Source organism: Rattus rattus, chromosome 8, assembly GCF_011064425.1.
Source record: "Rattus rattus isolate New Zealand chromosome 8, Rrattus_CSIRO_v1, whole genome shotgun sequence".
Lineage (NCBI taxonomy): Eukaryota > Metazoa > Chordata > Mammalia > Rodentia > Muridae > Rattus > Rattus rattus.
In genome coordinates this window covers 4493427-4514168 of record NC_046161.1, presented here as the reverse complement: position 1 = coordinate 4514168, position 20742 = coordinate 4493427, and the positions used below count along the sequence as shown (strand labels likewise).

At 39.9% G+C, this 20742-nt stretch overlaps 1 protein-coding gene across 3 annotated transcripts in view; it reads left to right on the top strand.

The window, feature by feature from the left end:
- Nucleotides 1-20742, top strand: part of Dync2h1 (dynein cytoplasmic 2 heavy chain 1) — a 198172-nt gene that overhangs the window by 129069 nt on the left and 48361 nt on the right. For all 3 annotated transcript variants that reach the window (XM_032911134.1, XM_032911135.1, XM_032911133.1), the window contains 6 exons: nucleotides 381-491; nucleotides 1615-1770; nucleotides 6063-6138; nucleotides 8910-9118; nucleotides 10532-10636; nucleotides 17596-17712. In XM_032911134.1, coding sequence (XP_032767025.1) covers nucleotides 381-491; nucleotides 1615-1770; nucleotides 6063-6138; nucleotides 8910-9118; nucleotides 10532-10636; nucleotides 17596-17712 — 774 coding nt within the window. The remainder of the gene's footprint in view (nucleotides 1-380; nucleotides 492-1614; nucleotides 1771-6062; nucleotides 6139-8909; nucleotides 9119-10531; nucleotides 10637-17595; nucleotides 17713-20742) is intronic.

Below are 20742 nucleotides of genomic sequence, written 5' to 3'. Positions count from 1 at the left end.
AACTGACAGTGGAATAGAAACAATGAGACCATGAGTCTAGCTGGCAGCTTAGGCTTAGTAGTATCTTTAGCTGAGGCTTTGTATTTATTGTACTCCAGGCCCTTCTTAACATGGTTCCCATAGTCCTTGTGATAGATACTTGCTTAGAGGTGCTGTGAGGTCTAGATCCCAAGGGCACCCAGCAAGTGGCAACGTTTGGATGTCAGCTCAGTGTAACTGCCTCCAGATGCATGTTTCTGTTTATTACATTATCTGTCTACTCTTTAATAAAGAACCCAAAACATTAAAGGAAATATAATTTGAATAATTAAGCACCATTAAAATAAGACACAGAATCATAAAGTGTATGTTGAAATACCTTTTTATTGGTTTGTAAAAAGGAATTGAATACTCTTCAACCTAAAGAAAGCTTTCGTCTCTGGCTCACTGCAGAAGTTCATCCCAACTTTACTCCCATATTACTCCAATCAAGTCTAAAGATAACATATGAGGTAAGATGTTTCAAAATCCCATTCTTAGGTATAGAAGAACAATAATCTGTATTTTGCCTTTAACTATTATTCAAAACTATAAAAATGTCCTTTTAATACTTACATGAGATAGAAATTATATAACAACATGAGATATATCAAAAGATTTTAATGCTATTTTCAAAAAATAGAAAAGAAGCAAGACTCCACAATAGAAAATTTACTACCTTACCTATTTTCTGGATCATGTGTTAATTCTATTTGTAACATTCTGAAGAGCCATTATGTTGTTTCCCGCAACGTTTTCATAGAGATTATATTCTGACTCACAATGCTCCAGTTCTGTGCTTCTTTGCCAGCATCTACTTCTAATACCCCCAAGGTGGTCTTCCTGATCCATGTTAGCGAATAAATCCTGGAGAGTTTGATCTGGATTTCCATGACGGCGAGGGTTATTTATCATTGTCTCCTGCTTGTTGAATGTTTGTGGCTCTTCTCTAAGGCATTTCCTTCTCTCCTTTTTAACTGGCTAATTTTGTTGTAGAGATCTATAGCCACATTTACCTATTCATATTCCCCAAACATCCGTCACAGGAAGAGCCGTCATGTACTTCATATGTGATGTTATGTTGATTTTTAAAAGATAATCTGTAACTTCTTAGTCATCATACTAGGTTGAATTAAAGGTTTAAAAAAATGTTAAAGGAAATTTTTCATTTTGTGCCCCCTTTTTCTTGTGTTAGCATTCACTGTCACATTGGTATTGCAAATGGAAATTTTAGTTTTATAAATAAGAAAATTTTAATGATTTTGTAAAATATACTTCACTATTTTGAACACATTTGGTAAATTTTTCATTTAATTTTGAAAATGCTATGGATTTGCAAATAAAATCATTTATTTAGTGCAAGTTTTAAGGCTAGCTTTATATTTGTGCACTTTGAAGGAACAGAAAACTACATTGGGCTTTTGGAGAAAAAGTTTCTTGATGAAGAGGAAAGCATGTTGGTGCATTTGACTGTATTTGTAATATACTAAGCAATAAGAAATCTGTTCATAGTCTGTTCTTGTAGTCACCTCCAGGTTTGACTGTATTTGTAATATACTAAGCAATAAGAAATCTGTTCATAGTCTGTTCTTGTAGTCACCTCCAGGTTTGAAGAAGAATTTGATGCGCACTTATGAGTCTTGGACTCCTGAGCAAATTAGCAAAAAAGATAATATACACCGAGCTCATGCTCTTTTTAGCTTAGCATGGTTTCATGCTGCCTGTCAAGAAAGAAGAAATTTTATTCCACAGGTAATTCTGAGCATGTTCTAATATAATATAAGTTTTACATTTATTAGAATTTGTTTGCAATTTGGTGTGTAAAGGTATGGTCATGTCATAATTTGGTTTGTGACTCTTCAGTTTGTTTCTAATTCAGTGTTTGTCTACTAGTCTTCTACACTGTGTAATGTATGGTTATATGCTTCATATGCCATTGAGTTAATGTACGAACACCAGCATGCGCCCCAGTCAGTGAGCATCAGGTACTACTCTTATGCTGTATCTAAATAGATACCTCAAACTTCAAAAATCAAATCTCCGTTTCCTTTAGGATTGCCTTAGTAAAAGACCTTGACACCACTCAGCTCTCTCGAGGCAGCCTTCTAGGAAGTGTTCTTGGTGGACCCTCTGCTCACTTTTCTCCTCAATCCATTATCAAGTTCGGTTATACTTCAACACATAAGTGCAACTTGTGTAGCCTGGAGTTGGTAGGGAGCTTGATTAAAGTATTATGGCCTGTGTTTCTTCATTGTATGATAATCCTTTCCCAGCTTGCTGTTCTTTCAGTGCTGTTTTCTGTAGACTCCAATCCATTCTACACCGTTCTTCTGGGGTATTTCCGCTTACATTACACTAGTTCCAACTGAATATCTTGCAGAATTATTCAAATATATTTACTTTTCTATCTATCATCTGCTTTTCCCATGGACTGTCCTTATCTCCTATATTGGATCAGATCTTTCTCACATATGTAACAAGTATATTTCTTACCATCAAACTTTTGTAGATGAGTTTTACATGTTATCTGTACATTTTCTTGGGAACTGTATGGAATTAGATTCGTGTTTGGGTTTATTCTTACATGCTTAGAATCCTATATACAATGAATATTTAAGAAATTTTTAAATTATTTTTACACTTTAAATCTTGTCCCCCTTCCTGGTCTCCCCTCCACCAACCTCCAACCTCTTCCCTTTGCCGTTTGCCTCTAAGAGGTGCTCACCCACTCACCCACCCACCCACTCCCAGCTCACCTTTCCAGCATTCCCCTTCAAATGGGGCAACAAGCCTCCTTAGGACAAACACCTCCCCTCCCACTGATGCCACATAAGGCCATCCTTTGCAGCATGTGTAACGGGATCCATGTGTCCCTCTACGTGTACTCTTTAGTTGGTGGTTTAGTCCCTGGGAGCTCTGTGGGGGTCACTTAGTTGATGTTCTGTCTGTGAATTGTTCTTCTATGGGGTTGCAATGCCCTTCAGACCCTTCATTCCTTCCCCTGACTCTTCCATAGGGGTCCCGAGACTCCGAGGACAGCCAAACCGGGTTCTGCCTGTAAGCACTGGGTATCAGCAATAATGTGGAGGTTCAATGTCTGTGCATGGGATGGATCCTAAGGTGGGGTAGTCTCTGGATGGCCTTTTCCTTCATCTCTGCTCATTTTTCATTACTGTATTTTCTATAGAGAGGAACAATTCTGGGTTAAAAATTTTTGAGATGGGTGGGAGACCCAATGCCTCCACTGGGGGCCATTTCTATCTACTGGAGGTGGTCGCTCCAGGTTCTGTATTTCCACTGTTGGGTATTTCAGCTAATGTCATCACCATTGGGTCCTGGGAACCTCTCATATCCCTGGCATCTTGGACTTTGTAGTGCCCCCCACCCATTCTCCACTCCCCTACTGCCACTTACTTCTATTCATTCTCCTGGTCCTCTGCACTTTTCTCTTGTCTCTCCCCATACGTGGTCCTGCCCCCGCTTCCTTCTCCGATCCAGATCTCTCCCTCTGCCTCCTCTGATTATTTTGTTCCCCTTTCTAAGTGGAATTGAAGCATAAACTCTTTGGCCTTCTTTCTTGTTGATTTTCATATGGTCTGTGAGTTGTACCATGGGTATTCTTAGCTTTGGAGTTAATGTCCACAATGTATGTAAATGGAGAGAAACTTGAAGCAATTCCACTAAAATCAGGGACTTGACAAGGCTGCCTACTCTCTCCCTACTTATTCTGTGTAGTACTCGAAGTCCTAGCCTGAGCAATCAGACAACAAACAGAGGTCAAATGGATACAAATTGGAAAGGTAGAAGTCAAAATAACACTATTTGCAGATGATATGATAGTATACCTAAGTTACTCCAAAAGAGAACTACTAAGCCTGATAAACAACTTTAGCAAAGTGTTTGGTAATAAAATTAACTCAAACAAATCAGTATCCTTCCTCTACTCAAAAGGATAAACATGCTGAGATAGAAATTAGGGAAATGACACCCTTCACAATACTCACAAATAATATAAAATACCTTGGTGTGACTCTAACCAAGCAAACAAAAGACCTGTATGACAAGAACTTCAAGTCTCTGAAGAAAGAAATTGAAGATCTCAGAAGATGGAGAGATCTCCCATGCTCATGGATTGGCAGGATTAATATTGTAAAAACGGCTATCTTGCTGAAAGCAATTTACAGATTCAATGCAATCCCCATCAAAATTCCAACTCAATTCTTCATAGAGTTAGAAAGAGCAATTTTCACATTCATTTGGAATAACAAAAAACTCAGGATAGCGAAAACTATTCTCAACAATAAAAGAACTCCTGGGGAAATCACCATCCCTGATCTCAAGCTGTATTACACAGCAATAGCAATAAGGTTTGGTACAGAGACAGGCAGGTAGATCTGTAGAATTGAAGACCCAGAAATGAACCCACACACCTATGGTCACTTGAACTTTGACGAAGAAGACAAAACCATACAGTGGAAAAAAGAAAACATTTTCAGCAAATGGTCCTAGTTCAACTGGAGGTCTGCATGTAGAAGAATGCAAATTGATTCATTTTTATCTCTTTGAACAAAGCTCAAGTCCAAGTGGATCAAGGAACTCTACATAAAATCAGATACAATGAATCTAATAGAAGAGAAAATGGGAAATAACCTCAAACACAGTGGCACAGGGCAAAATTTTCCTGAACAGAACACTAAAGGCTCTAAGATCAACTATAAACAAGTAGGACCTCATAAAACTGCAAAACTTTTGTAAGGCAAAGGACACTGTCCTTAGGACAAAACAGCATCCCACAGATTGGGAAAAGATCTTTACCAATCCTACATCTGAAAGAGTGTTAATATCCAAAATATACAAAGAACTCAAGAAGTTAGACTCCAGAAAAGCAAATAACCCAATTTAAAAATGAGGTACAAATCTAAACAAAGAATTCCCAACTGAGGAATCTTGAATGGCCAAGAAACACCTAAAGAAATATCCAGCATCCTTAGTCATCAGGGAAATGCAAAGCAAAATGACTGTGAGATTCTACCTCACATCAGTAAAAATGGCTGAGACCAAAAACTTAGGTGATAGCAAGACACTGGAGAGGAAAGATGTGGAGAATGAGGAACACTTCTCCATTCCTGGTGGGACTGCGTGCTGGTACAACCACTTTGGAAATTGGTCTGGCAGTTCCTCAGAAAACTGGAGATAGTTCTACCTGAAGACCCAGCTGTACCACTCCTGGGTATATACCCAAAAGATGCTCCAACATAAAATAAAAACACATGCTCCACTGTACTCATAGCAGCATTATTTATAATAGGCAGAAGCTAGAAACTACCCAGATGTCCCTAAACAAAAGAATGGATACAGAAATGAGGTTCATTTACACAATGGGATACTACTTAACAATTTAAATGGAAGACATCATGAATTTTGCAGGCAGATGATTGGAACTAGAAAATATCCTGAGTGAGGTAACCTAGGCCCCCCAAAAATATATTTTTGTGTGGTTAATCAATACTGATACATTTCTAAATGCTATTTTTTTTATTTAGTTTAAACTTATTTTCTTATGTAATTAGTATAATTAATGAAAATTCCATAGAAATTACTTTCGTATTTTTACATTGTTTCTGTTTTAGGAGTGTTTTACATAAATAGTATATCTGTTTGGTAACTATTTGTGTATATAATATAAGTGAATGTATAGAAAGAACGTAATGCTTTTAGGGCTTTTTGGCAGTAGTTATGTTTTTCATGTTTGTGGGGGAAATGTGTATACTTTTGAAGCATAAAGGTATAGGAAATATATTAATGTGCATATGGTATATATATTTAAATGTATATATCAATTTGTACTTTGACTTTACTGATGTACATTAGTGATTAAAAACTAAAGTAGAATTGCAACATCATTTTCATGTTTCTGAGGTCAGTGTACTGATTTCTAAAGGTTTTATTTTTAGTACATACTGAACGTCATTCTTAAACTTAGGAGGTGGTGATGCATAGGCACCTGCCTTTGATTTCATTGTATCTTACATTTGTTGTAACAGGGTTGGACCAAGTTTTACGAGTTTTCCTTATCAGATCTTCGGGCTGGGTACCACGTCATTGACAGGCTCTTCGATGGTGAGACTGGACCTGCACTGCTGCTCATGATATGCTTTTACACAAATGCTTAACTCCTACTGCAGATGCTGGCTCTTGCTTTGTGTTTGGTATTTGAATGTGCTGACCACTATGCCTGTGCTGTCTGAAGGCTCTTGACTCTCTGGTTTCAGTATAGTGCATTCTGATTTACCTGTGGCTTTCAAGACACAAATCTTGAAACAGCATGTGTTCATTGTGTGGGCCTACAATTTTCTTTTAACAAAATTGCTTCAGTTGAGTCGCTCAGTTCTCTTTCTAAGGAGTTTCTAAGGAGTTAGTACTGCGGGGCTAGAACTAAGAATTTGTGCAGTCCTGTAGGAATTCCTACATCTATGGAAGCAGTACAGGAGTGAAACCTGAATCTTGTTATATAGGACCAACTAGCCCTGGCTTTCCTTGAAGCCAGTAGTAGTCCAGTTCCTAGATTCCATTGTGCATTGCTGAGACAAGGGGGCATTAGAGCTTAGACACACTGTGGATCAGAGAGCAGATTACATGGTTAGGAATTTAAACTTCAGTGCTGCACCACAACTCACAGATCCTGTCTCCACATTCCCTGCCACCGGGTAGCCTTGTCTGGCTGCTCCTTACCAGTCCCCTGTTTTAGCAGATGACATGACTATTCCTGCTCTTTGCAAGCTGCATGCCTGTCAGTCTCTTACACCTCTCTCATTTCCTCAGGAATCCTGTTCTTTGGCAGGATAGTTCCCATTTCCACGTCACACTGTGGTTCTATTTATCTGCCCTAAAGCCTGAGGCATGTGTGTGACTGCTCTCTAGTCCCCGTTGCTTTCTTTTTTCCCTTTCAAACTGTGCAGCACTGTGCATCTGGACGGTAAGCCAAGGCTTCCTTAAGTCTTTCTTCTTTGGACATCCTGTCCTCAGACAGCCATGTCTAGATTGTAAGCTACAGTATGGTCCGTGTGAAAGAACACCTTACCTTTGTTATCTGCATGTTAGCGTCTATCACGTGTCCATCATAGGCACGGGAAATTGTTCTGTGGCTTGTTTTTAGCAAAGAGATCAGAGTGGATGCCTAGGATGATCAAACCTCCCTAAACAGCTGACCTTGAACACACTTACTGTGCAAATTTAAGAAACAACAACAGCAATTGTTGGCTGTCTTTTTTCATAATTTCTCATTTTTTAATCTTAAACAATTTTTTTTGGAGAACAAGTCTAAAAGAAAAAAAATTTTTTTTCTATATAAAATTTATGCAAACTATTTTACGTGCTGGCATTTCTGCTCCATAATTAAACATGAGCTGTTGTTTCTGCATTCCTTGGTGGCTGTGTTATCAGTGCCTGCCTTATGTCTGTGTCAGCTAGTGAAGATGAGGGTGTCAGCTAGTGAAGATGAAGGTGTCAGCTAGTGAAGATGAAGGTGGTATGGGAGATTGGGTTGTGGTAACGTCCCCTGCTTCGTAGTCACTGTTGATACAAGGTTTCAGCTGGGGATACCTTCTCTTTTCTCTACTATGTGGGTAGCCTAGTTCTGTCAAAGGTGACATAAATCATTTATGTCTCAAGATTTAGAGTAACATTGCTTTCAGTTCTGTAACTGTCTCTGAATTTTATGGAGGTAAAGTAGAAAAATACAGGTATATTAAATGAACAGTAGTAGCAAACAGTGATGCTAATGAAGTTAACTGGTTATTTGAATATAGTTGGTTTATTATGTTTACAGAGGAACTGAGGCTTCCTCAAGGCGTCTGTCATTGCTGCCACAACTGCAGTGTGTTTCTCCTGCACTGTTCAGTAGGAAAGAGCTTGCTATGTGCTTATGTTTATTTTTGTGCTGTGAGGAGTGGACTTGCTGCCAGTCATCTGTAGCCCTCCCCAGTGCTCCAGTTCTCTTCCTAGAGTGCAGATGATTGACTGTAGACTATAACAGGTAGAAGGCTACTGGGCGAAGTCCTACTGCAGACTCCTCAGTTAATCAGATTATCTTATGAGCTACCTGTTTCACCAAGCACAGGTCATAGTGCGCTCCGTGTCTACCTTTTTGTTTATTAGAATACATTGAATAGCTATTCTGGATAAAGTTATATTTGGATCAGAGAGTTCCAAATTAATTAGTCATTGCTACATGGTTAGAAAGCAGGATGGCCCTGTATTCAGAATGCTCTGTTTGCAGTCCAAATTCGTAGGATTCTATGATTTTCTTATTATGGTGACCCAGACTCCTAGATCTCAACTGTCATATTCATAACTTGATTGTTTTGATAAGTATAAAATTATTGGAAATAAAATGTTCACTAAATATACAGAGATCATTTACAGAAATCACTGAAATATATTAGAATCTATTGCTGTATCCTCAGTAAAGTGAATGTAAGGGACTGTGCAGTGCTGTGTCCTAGGCTGGGAATCCACAGCAGCTTTTGTTACTGCATAACAAGAAGCCAGAAGGAATTTCAGCATGGACAGAGTACCACATGATCCACAGGCCACATGCCTTATTGTGGAGCTATTGGCAGTTGCTTGGGAAGGGACAATCATTCTTTCTTGGAGGATGTGGCCACTTATAGGATTCCTATGCTCCAGTGAATGGTCCTATAGGCAAGCATATATATGTAGCACTGGCTGCACTTAGAGGCTTACCAAAAGGGGAAAAGACATAAAATTAGGAAGGGGACATGCATATATGGAAAAGATAAAATCATATTTCATTGTATACCTATATGAAATTCTGAGTAAAGAAAATCTTTTTAAAAATAAAATTAATAAAGTATCTGTTTTACTCATAGGTACCAAAGATGTACAGTGGGAATTTGTACATGGCTTACTTGAAAATTCTATTTATGGAGGACGTATAGATAACTATTTTGATCTTAGAGTTCTTCAGTCCTACTTGAAGCAGTTTTTTAATTCTTCAATAATTGATGTACTAAACCAAAGGAATAAGAAAAGCATTTTCCCATATTCCATCTCTCTCCCAAACTCGTGCAGCATTTTGGTAGGTAGAAAGAGTGATTTCCCATGCATTTCCTGTATGTACATGTGGTTGAAACTTATGTTTGAATGATAAAATTCATGCAGAAATGTGCACATGATGGGTGTACAGCAATGATTTTTGTATGTTAAACACAGGAGTATGAGCCATTCATTATCTCAACACTGCACATCCTCAGCCAGCCAGATTCCCTGGTTCTGTCTCCTAGTTAGTCCTTGGTTCACAGAAGAGACTGCACTCATTTCCAACAACCCAACCTTTGTCTGTAAATGATAAGAGAGACCTTTTTGTATTTCTGTGAGGATCTGTTTTTGGGACATGAAACTGCTACTTGCTACTTAGTAAGTCAGTCTGGGAAGGCAAATGCCTGCAACCAGTCTAGATAACAAGAGATTACATATATGTTGGAGTGAATCAAGTGTTTAATTTTCCACACAGTAATAGTTTAAATTTAATAAGACACCTAACAGTATTTGGTTATATTTTTATCTGATTAGATTAGATGACACATTTCTCAGAGGGATAACAACATGCCATTGTGACAGGAAATACATACATACTCTTGTGTCTAACACTAGAAAGGAATTGGCAGTCACTGAGCTAAAGGACAGAGAATGTCAAAGGAGATCACAGTCCTGGGTTTCTTATACTTCAGTGGTATACTTCAGGGGCAGCTGCCAAGGATGAGACAGAAAGAAAAGAAATCTGCCCCTGATCAACAGATATTATGTGGATGCATATGTATGTATGCATGCATATAATAACATACCTTACCTCTATGAAAGAGGTTCCCAGCTTTGAACCAAGGTAAATAAATTCCTTCCCGATCTGCCCTTGATTTTTTTTTCATCTAAAACTAGGGGTAGGTAACTGTTACGCTGATGTGGAGGAAATGCTTCCTGATTATCAATGTATGTCAACACACTGTAGCAGAAGACAGGCATGTGCACGGACTGCATGGTGAGCTACTCAGAGTGAGTAGGCACCGAGTAGACAATACTACATTGTGCCTATAGGTTACAGGGTTTCTCTAAGTGGCTGCTTTTCAAAATAAAACAACCAGTGATTGTTCAGATGTGTAAGAGCTGAATTCTACATGTGGATCTTTTGTGTGCTGTAACATATTATGACTCCCCAAGCATATCTACACAGCATCTTACACACAGTAGGCAGATCCACTGGTATGTTCTATTCAATCCACTCAAAGTTTTTCTGTATGTAGGGGGTTGTAACAAGAAAATACAATATCAAATAGTTAATGCACAAAGAATATTAGTGACAATACTTCCATAGATGATCAGGAGAACACTGATAGAAAGAAAATGTAGATACCTATCTAGTAAATTCTGTCCATACTTGGTGATTTCTGGGGTGGAGATCTGCTGTTGGTGACAGCACTTTCTTCTTTTCCTGCAGGACTATCGTGCTGTCATTGAGAAGCTCCCAGAGGATGACAAACCCAGCTTCTTCGGTCTGCCCGCCAACATCGCCCGCTCCTCTCAGCGCATGACCAGTTCCCAGGTGTGATGCACCAGGCAGCTCTTTAGTCTGGAGGAAACAGCATAATTTCACTATCTGAATGCTACACACTTTATTTACAGCTTTTATTTAATACAAACCCTTCATTTTTACCTTGTTTTAAAGGTTTCAAATGGGTTTTATCTTAGTATTTTCCTGAGTAAAATAACACTGAATACTATCAATTTCGTTAGAATATTTGATTCATTCCTCAGAAGGATTTTATTATGACTGTACTGAGTGTAACTTGTATGAGTGAACACCAAATTTAATATTCTATAACACTCAGGATAAAAATACATATTCTTGGGGTTGGGGATTTAGCTCAGTGGTAGAGCGCTTGCCTAGCAAGCACAAGGCCCTGGGTTTGGTCCCCAGCTCTGAAAAAAAAACAAAAAACAAAAAAAAAAAACAAAAAACAAAAAAAAATACATATTCTTCCTTTCTGTGTTATCTTATAAAAGATAAATATTTGATATGAGTTTATGATTGGATATTATATAACTTCAGTTTTTTAAATCATGGAGACAAAAACGTGTTACTAAATGTTAGCATTTCATCACTATGACAAAATGCCCAAGGACTGCAAGAACAAAGATCTCCACAGGTTTCAGGCCATTGCTTTTAGGCCTCTGGAAGACAGAAGCATGGTAGAGGGGTGTAGTGGAAAAAGCCTGCTGACATCAGGGGAGCAGGAGAAAGCAGGGCGGAGAGGGAAGAGAGAGTAGCAGTGACACAACTTACCCTAGAACAGCATACTCCTTTTCTGATTCTTTGCTGAGTATTCCTCACCAAGTGTTTCCTATTCAGTTGTAATTCTGTCTGGGGACTAATGATTGATACAGCAGCCAAGCCCCATGGTCCACTGACCTCTTAATAAGCCCTTAGCTATGAGATTAAGCCCTTACACTTAGCCACAATACACAGAAACAACAAATCTGTAGGTTCTGTGTAGTTGCCACTTGGTGATTTGAATAGGTCCTGATTAGTGACCTCACCATGCGTGAAGCTGTTCTCAGTGCTGTGTATTCAGGAACATATTTACTGTTTATAGACTTTCAGATAAGAGCCCTTACTTTTCCCTTTTAATACATGAGGAAACAGACCCTGAGACTTGTGTCTCATTATAAGATGTCCAAGATCAAAGAGCTTAGAGGCAGAGCTAGAATTGTAACTCAGTCTTTCTGGTTCATTCCTCCTCAGAAATTTTTCTAGAGTTTTTGTTTTTAAGATTATGCAATCAACTCTTGCAGGAGTATTGGGGACCAAACTCGGGTTCTAGGACACTGATGGCTGCTGAGCTATCTCACCAACCATGTAGTTTACATATTTTAAATGTTCATTTTGAGTTATTTCCTATGGCTTCTGGCCCTCGGGTATGGGTGTGCTGCTTAGTAATGGATACCATGCCAGGTGCAGATGGTATGTGATAAGCTGTTTCAGAGGTTCTTTGCAGAGTGTACACAGAAGGCTCCAACGTAGCTATTTACATCCATTATTTATAAGCAATCTAATTACGAAGTATTTTATTATTTAAGTCTACATGCTTATAATGTTGGATATCCAACATTTCTTGAGTTGTTCTTTCCTCTAGTTTTGCCTTTTCATGTGCTGTCTATTTTGTCTTTCCGTGTGCTGTCTGCTTTGCCTTTCCGTGTGCTGTCTGCTTTGTCTTTCCGTGTGCTGTCTATTTTGCCTTTCCGTGTGCTGTCTGCTTTGTCTTTCCGTGTGCTGTCTGCTTTGCCTTTCCGTGTGCTGTCTATTTTGTCTTTCCGTGTGCTGTCTGCTTTGTCTTTCTGGGCTGTCTGTTTGGCAGTCTCAGTCTTCATTCTCCCATCATTAGGAAGTGGTGGGAGCATGGTTATAAAAATAGCATTCTTCACAAGTGAGTTGTTCCTCACAAGTAAGTTCTTCATCTCTGCTGGTGAAGAGAAGTCACACTTCCTTTTTGTTTTCCTTTTTATTGTATACTTTATGTATTTACATTTCAGAAGTTACTCCCTTTCCTGGTTCCCTCCCTCCCATCCCTCCTCCCCCTGCTTCTATGAAGATGCTCCCCCTCCCACCCTCCCACTCCCACCTCAACACCCTGGCATTCCCCTACACTGGGACATCAAACCCTCACAGGACCAAGGGCCTCTCTCCTCTTGATGCCACACGACATCCTCTGCTACATACATGGCTGGAGCCATGGGTCACTCCATGTGTATCCTTTTTTTTACTGGATATTTTTATTTGCATTTCAAATGTTATCCCCTTTCCTGGTTTCCCTTCATAAACCCACTATTCCATCCCTCCTCCCCGTCCACCTACCCCTTTTGCCTCCCTGCCCTGATATTTCCCTACACTGGGGGGGTCCAGCCTTGGGGGGACCTCCATGTGTACTCTTTGGTTATTGGTTTAGTCCCTGGGAGCTCTAGGGGGTCTGGTTGGTGTTGTTCTTCCTATGGGGTCGCAAACCCCTTCAGCTCCCTCAGTCCTTTCTCCAAATTCTCGATTGGGGTCCCCATGTTCAGTCTGATGGTTAGCTGTAAGCATGGTCATTTGTATCAGTAACGGTGTGGCAGAGCCTGTCAGGAGACATCCTTATCAGACTCCTGTCAGCAAGCACTTCTGGGCATCAGCAATAGTGGCTGGGATTGGTGGCTACATATAGGATGGATCCATAGATGGGGCAGTCTCTGCTCCACAATTTGTCCCTGTATTTTCTCCTGTGAGTATTTTGTTCACCCTTGTAAGAAGGACTGAAGCATCCACAGTTTGGTGGTCTTCTTGAGCTTCATGTGGTCTGTGAATTGTATCTTGGGTATTCTGAGCTTTTAGGCTAATATCCAGGTATCAGTTCATACCATGTGTGTTCTTTTATGGTTGGGTGTCCCGCGCTACGTCTCACCAGCAGGAACGACGCGGCACACACAGAATCCTACTGCAGAAAAGCTTTAATGCATCTTGAGAGGGAGAGCATAAGCTTACAATTCGGAGACGCCGAGTGAGGAATAACCGTCCCTTATATAGGAAACTATCCTCGCCTAGGACGTGTCACTCTCTGACTGGTCGCTGCCAATTATGCCAGATGACGTACCAAAGCGTACGTGTCCCTTTGAGTAGGGAAGTTACCAGGTGCCTGCGTATTGCCCTTTTTACTAGGTGCGTTCTGCCGGATGCTGGTGCCATCTTGTAATGGAGTATGTGAGGACAGCTCCTCACATATGTGAGGACAGCTCCTCGGACAGCTCCTCACATCTGTGAGGACAGCTCCTCGGACAGCTCCTCACAGTTGGGTTACCTCACTTATGATGATATTTTCTACTTCCATCCATTTGTCTATGAATTTCATGTTGTCATTATTTTTGATAACTGAATAGTACTCTATTGTGTAAATGGACCACATTTTCTGTATCCATTCCTCTGTTGAAAGATATCTGGGTTCTTTCCAGCTTCTGGCTATTATAAATAAGGCTGCTATGAACATAGTGGAGCATGTGTCTTTGTTGTATGTTGGAGCATCTTTTGGGTATATGCCCAAGAGAGGTCTAGCTGGATCCTCAGGTAGTTCAATGTCCAATTTTCTGAAGAACCTCCAGACTGATTTCCAGAATGGTTGTACCGTAAGTCTGCAATCCCACCAACAATGGCGGAGTGTTCCTCTTTCTTCACATCCTCACCAGCATTTGCTTTCGCCGGAGTTTTTGATCTTAGCCATTCTCACTGGTGTGAGGTGGAATCTCAGGGTTGGTTTGATTTGCATTTCCCTTATGACTAAAAATGTCGAACATTTCTTTAGGTGTTTCTCATCCATTCGGCATTCCTCAGCTGTGAATTCTTTGTTTAGCTCTGAACCCCATTTTTTAATAGGGTTATTTGTGTCCCTGCAGTCTAACTTCATGAGTTCTTTGTATATTTTGGATATAAGCCCTCTATCAGTTGTAGGATTGGTAAAGATCTTTTCCCAATGTGTCGGCTGCCGTTTTGTCCTAACAACAATGTCCTTTTCCTTACAGAAGCTTTGTAACTTTATGAGATCCCATCAAATATGATTCTTTTAAAAAAAAAGAAAAAGGCAGAGTATTAGGTTAGATGAGGTATTATGTGTAACTACCTAGTAGTGTATTGGTCAGGATTCCATAAAGAAACAGAATTGATAGGACGAATACAGAGATATGTAAAGAGAGATTATTAGAGTGGCTTATAGACTGTAGTCATGTAGCTCCAACAATGGCTGTCTCCTGACAGAAAGGCAAGAGAACATCTGGTAGTTGTTCAGTCTATGAGACTGGCTGCTTCAGTTGGCCTTCAGTCTACACTGGAGTCCTGAATAAGTAGGTTCTAACATCAGCCAAGGTTTGCCTCAGCAACAGGACAGATGAACTTGCCAGCAAGAGCTCAAAGAAAGCAAGCAGGCCAAGGAGAGTTTCATTGTCCCATGTCCCTACATAGGCTTCAAGAAGCAAGTGTGGCCCAGATTGAGGTGGGTCTTCCTGTCTCAAATGATCCAGTCAAGAATATCTCTCCAAGTGTGCCTATTTGCCGAGGTCCTAGCTGAGTCTAAGTATAGTCAAGTTGACAACAAGATTAACCATCACAGGAGATATACATCCACGATAGTAAAAGTGTGGAGCCTGTCTGATTAGTACATTTATTAAGTAAGAAGGTGTGGTCTCTTGAGCAGGATGCCTTGGAGGCCCACCAGTCCTCCACAGTGAAGCAGAGCAGCATAATGACCTTTGCATGGCACAGGAAGCGTTTTGTGTCGTTAAGTGAGTAACATCAGGTCCTAATTCCTTAGCACTAACCAGAAGGAAGCCCAGATGTTCGAGTACTCAACTTGGTATTTAGGTAATGAATTTATTTCAAGGCTTAGAGACTGGCTTATTCACTAGCCTTAGTATGGACTTTTTGAGGAGAGATTTAGTTTTTAATATATGTTTATTTTAAAATCATAAAAGCTGTACATCTTTTGACTTATTTTCTGGCATTTAATACCACATTGACTTGAAAAATGACCCTACAAGTCCTTAGCATGCAGTTTGTTTCTCTGGGTCTTAGATGAAATATCTCCAAAGTAACCAGTATTTAATGTGCCTTGCATGTGGCTCGCGTTTGAAGAGACGTGGACATAATAAAAATGTACTGCCTTCATTTTGTATATTCTAACATTCGAACAACAAATCTTTAGATATTTTTATGAGTATCCTTTAACTTTTGCATATATAGGAAGACTTATGTGCTGTAACATTACCTTGAGGAAACTGTTGAAAAAAAGACTAACTGGATTGAAACATGTTTCCTAAATATCTTATCTGAACTTTATAAAGAAAAAGCATGTATATTAGATTTGTAAAGCTAATAGATGGGCTACTATTACAGACAGCCCTGTTCCCTTTCATAGAAATGTCTTTGTGTGTTTGAACATCCTTGTTTATTGTTCTCTACTTATAAGAGAATCGCCACAGCATTTTTATATGTGTGTGTCACGGCATCTTTCTGGGACAGAAAACATGACCATGTGGTGGGGGTGGGGAATGCTAGCCAACATTTCTTTGAAATAGTTTAAAATATATATTTATACTTTTTTTCCTTTTTTCTCTTTACATTCTTGTTTTCTGTTGTCTTTAATAAATTTAAAACACAAGTAAGTGATGGCAAGTGTTACCAGAATTAGAATATCGCATCTCCTCACTACCAGTTAGGGACATTTTGTAGTGAAGTGATGCTGATAAATTAAGTGCTGTGTTGAGTTCAGCTCCAAGGGAAATGGCTCATCAGAGAAACAAAGGCAGCTGAGCGCTGACTCTCCACAGTGCTTTCCTACTAGGAAATCAATCAATCAAAAGCTCTAGGAGCCGAATCCGACAGTGTGATCATGGATGTGTAGCAATTAAGTTGTACTTTTGTTCAGAAAGATTTATAGTCCTAATTTTATTACAGGTTTACTAAAGTAAGAGTGGAAATTAGTAAATAGGCTACAGAGAGAGAGAGAGAGAGAGAGAGAGAGAGAGAGAGAGAGAGAGAGAGAGAGAAAGGCAGCTTCTGTCTCGTAGAAACATGAAGGTAGTGAGCAGGCTGCAGGTGTTGAAGTTTTCAGATGCTGCCCTGTGAAACACGTCCCTGGGTTTCTGGGACTCAGTTTGTTTCCATTAGATAAGCTGTATGATAACGGAGTTTTACTGGTTGGCTGGAATATTACAAGCAAAATTGCTGACTAGCCCAGTCATTTTACAGTCACCACCGTGTCCATGGTACAGTATTGGTCATGTTCTGGGCCATCTTTGGCAAATATTAAGGAGACGAATGTTTCTACAACAGGACCCAGTAGACGTGATTTCATTTAGGAAAGAAGATGCAAGTGATTGATTTTGAGGAGCACAGCAAAGAAGCTAATAATCCTGAAGCCGCGCCCCACAGGCCCCAGCAGGGGGGATGTTTACCCTGCTTCGCTTTATTAATTGTCTGGTCGTATTTCTTTGGCTCTTTGTGTGTAGATGGAATATTAAAATGAAAACTGAAAATTAGGCATTAAAAATCTATGTAAACTCCTTCACCAGCTAAGGGCCACTGGATTTGCATTTATTCTGTGCTGTGTTTTTAAATACACTGCCAGCATTTTGAAATGATAAGATTTAAATCAGTTGAACTGGAAAGCATTGTGGATTTTGAAATGAACAAGAAGGGCAACCAGGAAGATATAAATAATGTCACAGTGTACACTTTCTGCATGAAGAAACAGCTTTTCTAACAACCATCACAGTATTTAATTTTAGAACTTTTCAGATTTTAGTTTTTTTAACTATCTGAGTGAGTCCAGTTGTTTAAAAAAAAAAAAAAACTGTTAGAGACACAAGGATTACACCCATTTATACACTCTCCGCCTGTTACAGACTGTGTAGGTCTGCACTGTGCCATGTCCGTGCTGGGATTTAGTTGCTGTACATGACTCACTGTGACCTGCTCTCTTCACTCAGGTTATCTCCCAGCTCAGGATCTTGGGAAGATCTGTCACAGCCGGTTGCAAATTTGACAGAGAAATCTGGTCAAATGAACTTTCCCCCGTTCTCAATCTTTGGAAGAAGCTGAATCAGGTTAGTCACAGGAGGATTGAAACATTTACAACCTTTTCCTTGTGCTGCTGTCTCCAGGCCCCAAGGGTTGTGCTGTTCTGCCTGAGTGACAAAAATATGCATGGCCTGCTTGTTCTGAGCAGAAAGACAGTCACAGCAAACATTATTCCTGAGTCCCACGGTCAGTCACAGTGTTTGCTCTCCCTGCTTCCTGTCAGTTTGCTCTGGGCTTAGTCTTCTTTATTCTTTGTTGTAACCAATTTACACAAATTTAACCAAATTTTCAATTAAAGTCTTTAGCAAATCATTTTGTCTTTTTTATAAAGTATATGGTATTAACCACATGTGTAAATATCTTACCTCATTACATTTACTTTTCAAATCAAAATTCACTAGATTTTAAGTCTTAATAAATTTTGAGCAAGTGGACTAAGTGAAAGCAAAAAGATTCTAGTACCAAAATAATCGAGGTAGGAAACAGTGAGTAAAACACTTTCATTTGAATATCTTTTGCATAGGCTGTGTACTTGTGGTATGTATGCATGTGTCTACCTGGTGACATATGTGTTGACATTCTAAGTGCATGTGAAAGCCTGACATTGACTTTTGGTGGTGTCTTCCATTTTTCTCCACCTTGAGGCAGAGTCTCTCATGGAATTTGAAAGTGTTCTCTTTGGTTAGTCCAGGTAGCTCTGTACCTGCAGCTCCTTGCCTGCTTCTCTTGTGCTGGGATCATTCCTAGGCTGCCATGCCAGCCCAGCTTTTACATGCACTGGGAGTCCACCTGCATCAGGTGGACTGCACTGCCTCACACTCCCAACCTTGAAGCTGTCCCTCCTTCTCTGCTATAACAATTTTCCGTGTATTTTTAACTCAACGTAGATTATCATTGTGCATATAACAAAGCCATACTAGCCATGTAACACAAGATATTGCTCAGAGGACAGAAGGCAGGCATTCTTTCACTGATTTTCCATGTTTGTGCAGCATGGAAGTACACCATTGACTTTAAATCCGTCTATACTTCTACATTGGTTCTGCCCACCTTAATTCATCTCCTTTCGCCTGTTTTCTGTTTGGGGAGATAGAGGGAATCATAAACTGCAATAAAAGCTAGACTAGTTAACTCTTGTGAAGCTTACTCCACACTAAGTACTTGACAAATACTGGCTATTTCTAGTACAGATCTTAAAAACATTAGGATGACATTATTCATGGCTCTGGACCCATTGGTCATTCCTTGATAAGTGGAAAATGTAGAAAAGTAGCATTTTTTAGTGTTGATTTTAAAGATGTAATTAACAAAGGAGCTTATCCTAAAAAGAGGAAAGAAGGGGTTGGGGATTTAGCTCAGTGGTAGAGCGCTTGCCTAGGAAGTGCAAGGCCCTGGGTTCGGTCCCCAGCTCTGAAAAAAAGAACAAAAAAAAAACCAAACAAACAAACAAAAAAAAAAAAAAGAGGAAAGAAGATAAGTCTAGAGAGAATGCATCCAGATTAGCAGGCTCAGTCATCGCTAATGCCAGCTATGCTGCACATTGAGCTTTCAGTCCATAGGAACCAAATTAGTTCAGCAGAGCTCTTCTGGGATGACCATAAGTTTCAATGAATGGCTAATAGGAAAGTTCAGGTACACTCAGAGATGAGTGTAGCAGAGTTAATAGATGCTTAGGCCCCTACCATGGCTAGGACTGCTTAGCCACATCAGATTAACATTTGAGAAGATGCTTATTCATTTGTTGAGAGCTTGATATTTTGAGCATATTGACCACCCCATTTTTCTCTTCACCATTCTCTTCTATGCCCACCCAGCTTTGTGTCTTCTTTTTTTAACCATGTGGACCATCTACTGGAAAGTGGTTTTACCTACCCAAGACTGCACTCCACAGAAATCTGCCTCTCAGTGACCCTTAGCTAACAATAGCTCCTGAGCTAGGGCAGAAATGCGGTGCATCCCACACCCCGTGCTGCAGTGTTGTCTGGCTGTGGGTTCATGTATGAAGGTTTTAAGCTCAGAAATAAAAGCCAAATCAATAAAACCTGGGCATTACTATAATGCAGAAATGAACCGCATGTGGGTCTCTTAATGTTTCCTCTGTGCTATGAAATCTTAGTCATTGAAAGGCAATGAACAGGTGGTGTCTGGCTGAGAGGGAGCAGCCTCTCCTGCCTAAACATTCTGGTTGTCCTTTGTACAAGCACCATCTGACTTGCTGCTAATTTCCTTTTGCATGTGTCAATCCTTTAGGTTATAACAGCCATTTAAAAAAAACTATATTTTTATTAAAGATAGATTTTTTTCTCATATAATATATCCTGATTTCAGTTTCCCTTCCCACCTCTCCTCCAATCCAAATCCACTCCATTTCTGTCTCATTAGAAAACAAACTAGCCTCTAAGGGATAGCGATATAATGTATTACATGATATATGGTATGATGCAATATAATATGATAAAGCAAAAACTAACATATTGGAATAAGACAAAACAAACAAACAGAAGGCACATGAAACAGAGACCTACTCTTTGGCACACTCAAGCAGTCGATAAAAATATTAAACTGGAAGCCATAACATTTATACAAAGGACCTGCTGCAGACCTGTGCAGGTCTTGTTCATGCTGCCTCAGTCTCAATGATTCATTTATGCTTGGATCATGTTGATTTAGGGGGCCTTTTTTCTTGGTGTTCTCCATCCCCTCTGCCTCTTACCCTTTTTTGGCTTCCTTTCCAAAGGGTTCTTTGAGCCCTTATGGAGAGTTACATACCCCTTACTACCCGCCCCCCCCCATATTCCCCTGCACTGGGGGTTCCAGCCTTGGCAGGACCATGGGCTTCCCCTTCCACTGGTGCCCCAACAAGGCTGTTCTCTGCTACATATGCAGTTGGAGCCCTGGGTCAGTCCATGTATAGTCTTTTGGTAGTGGTTTAGTCCCTGGAAGCTCTGGTTGGTTGTCATTGTTGTTTTTATGGGGTTGCAAGCTCCTTCAACTCTTTCAATCCTTCCTCTAATTCCCCACAAGGGAGTCCTGTTCTCAGTTCATTGGTTTGCTTG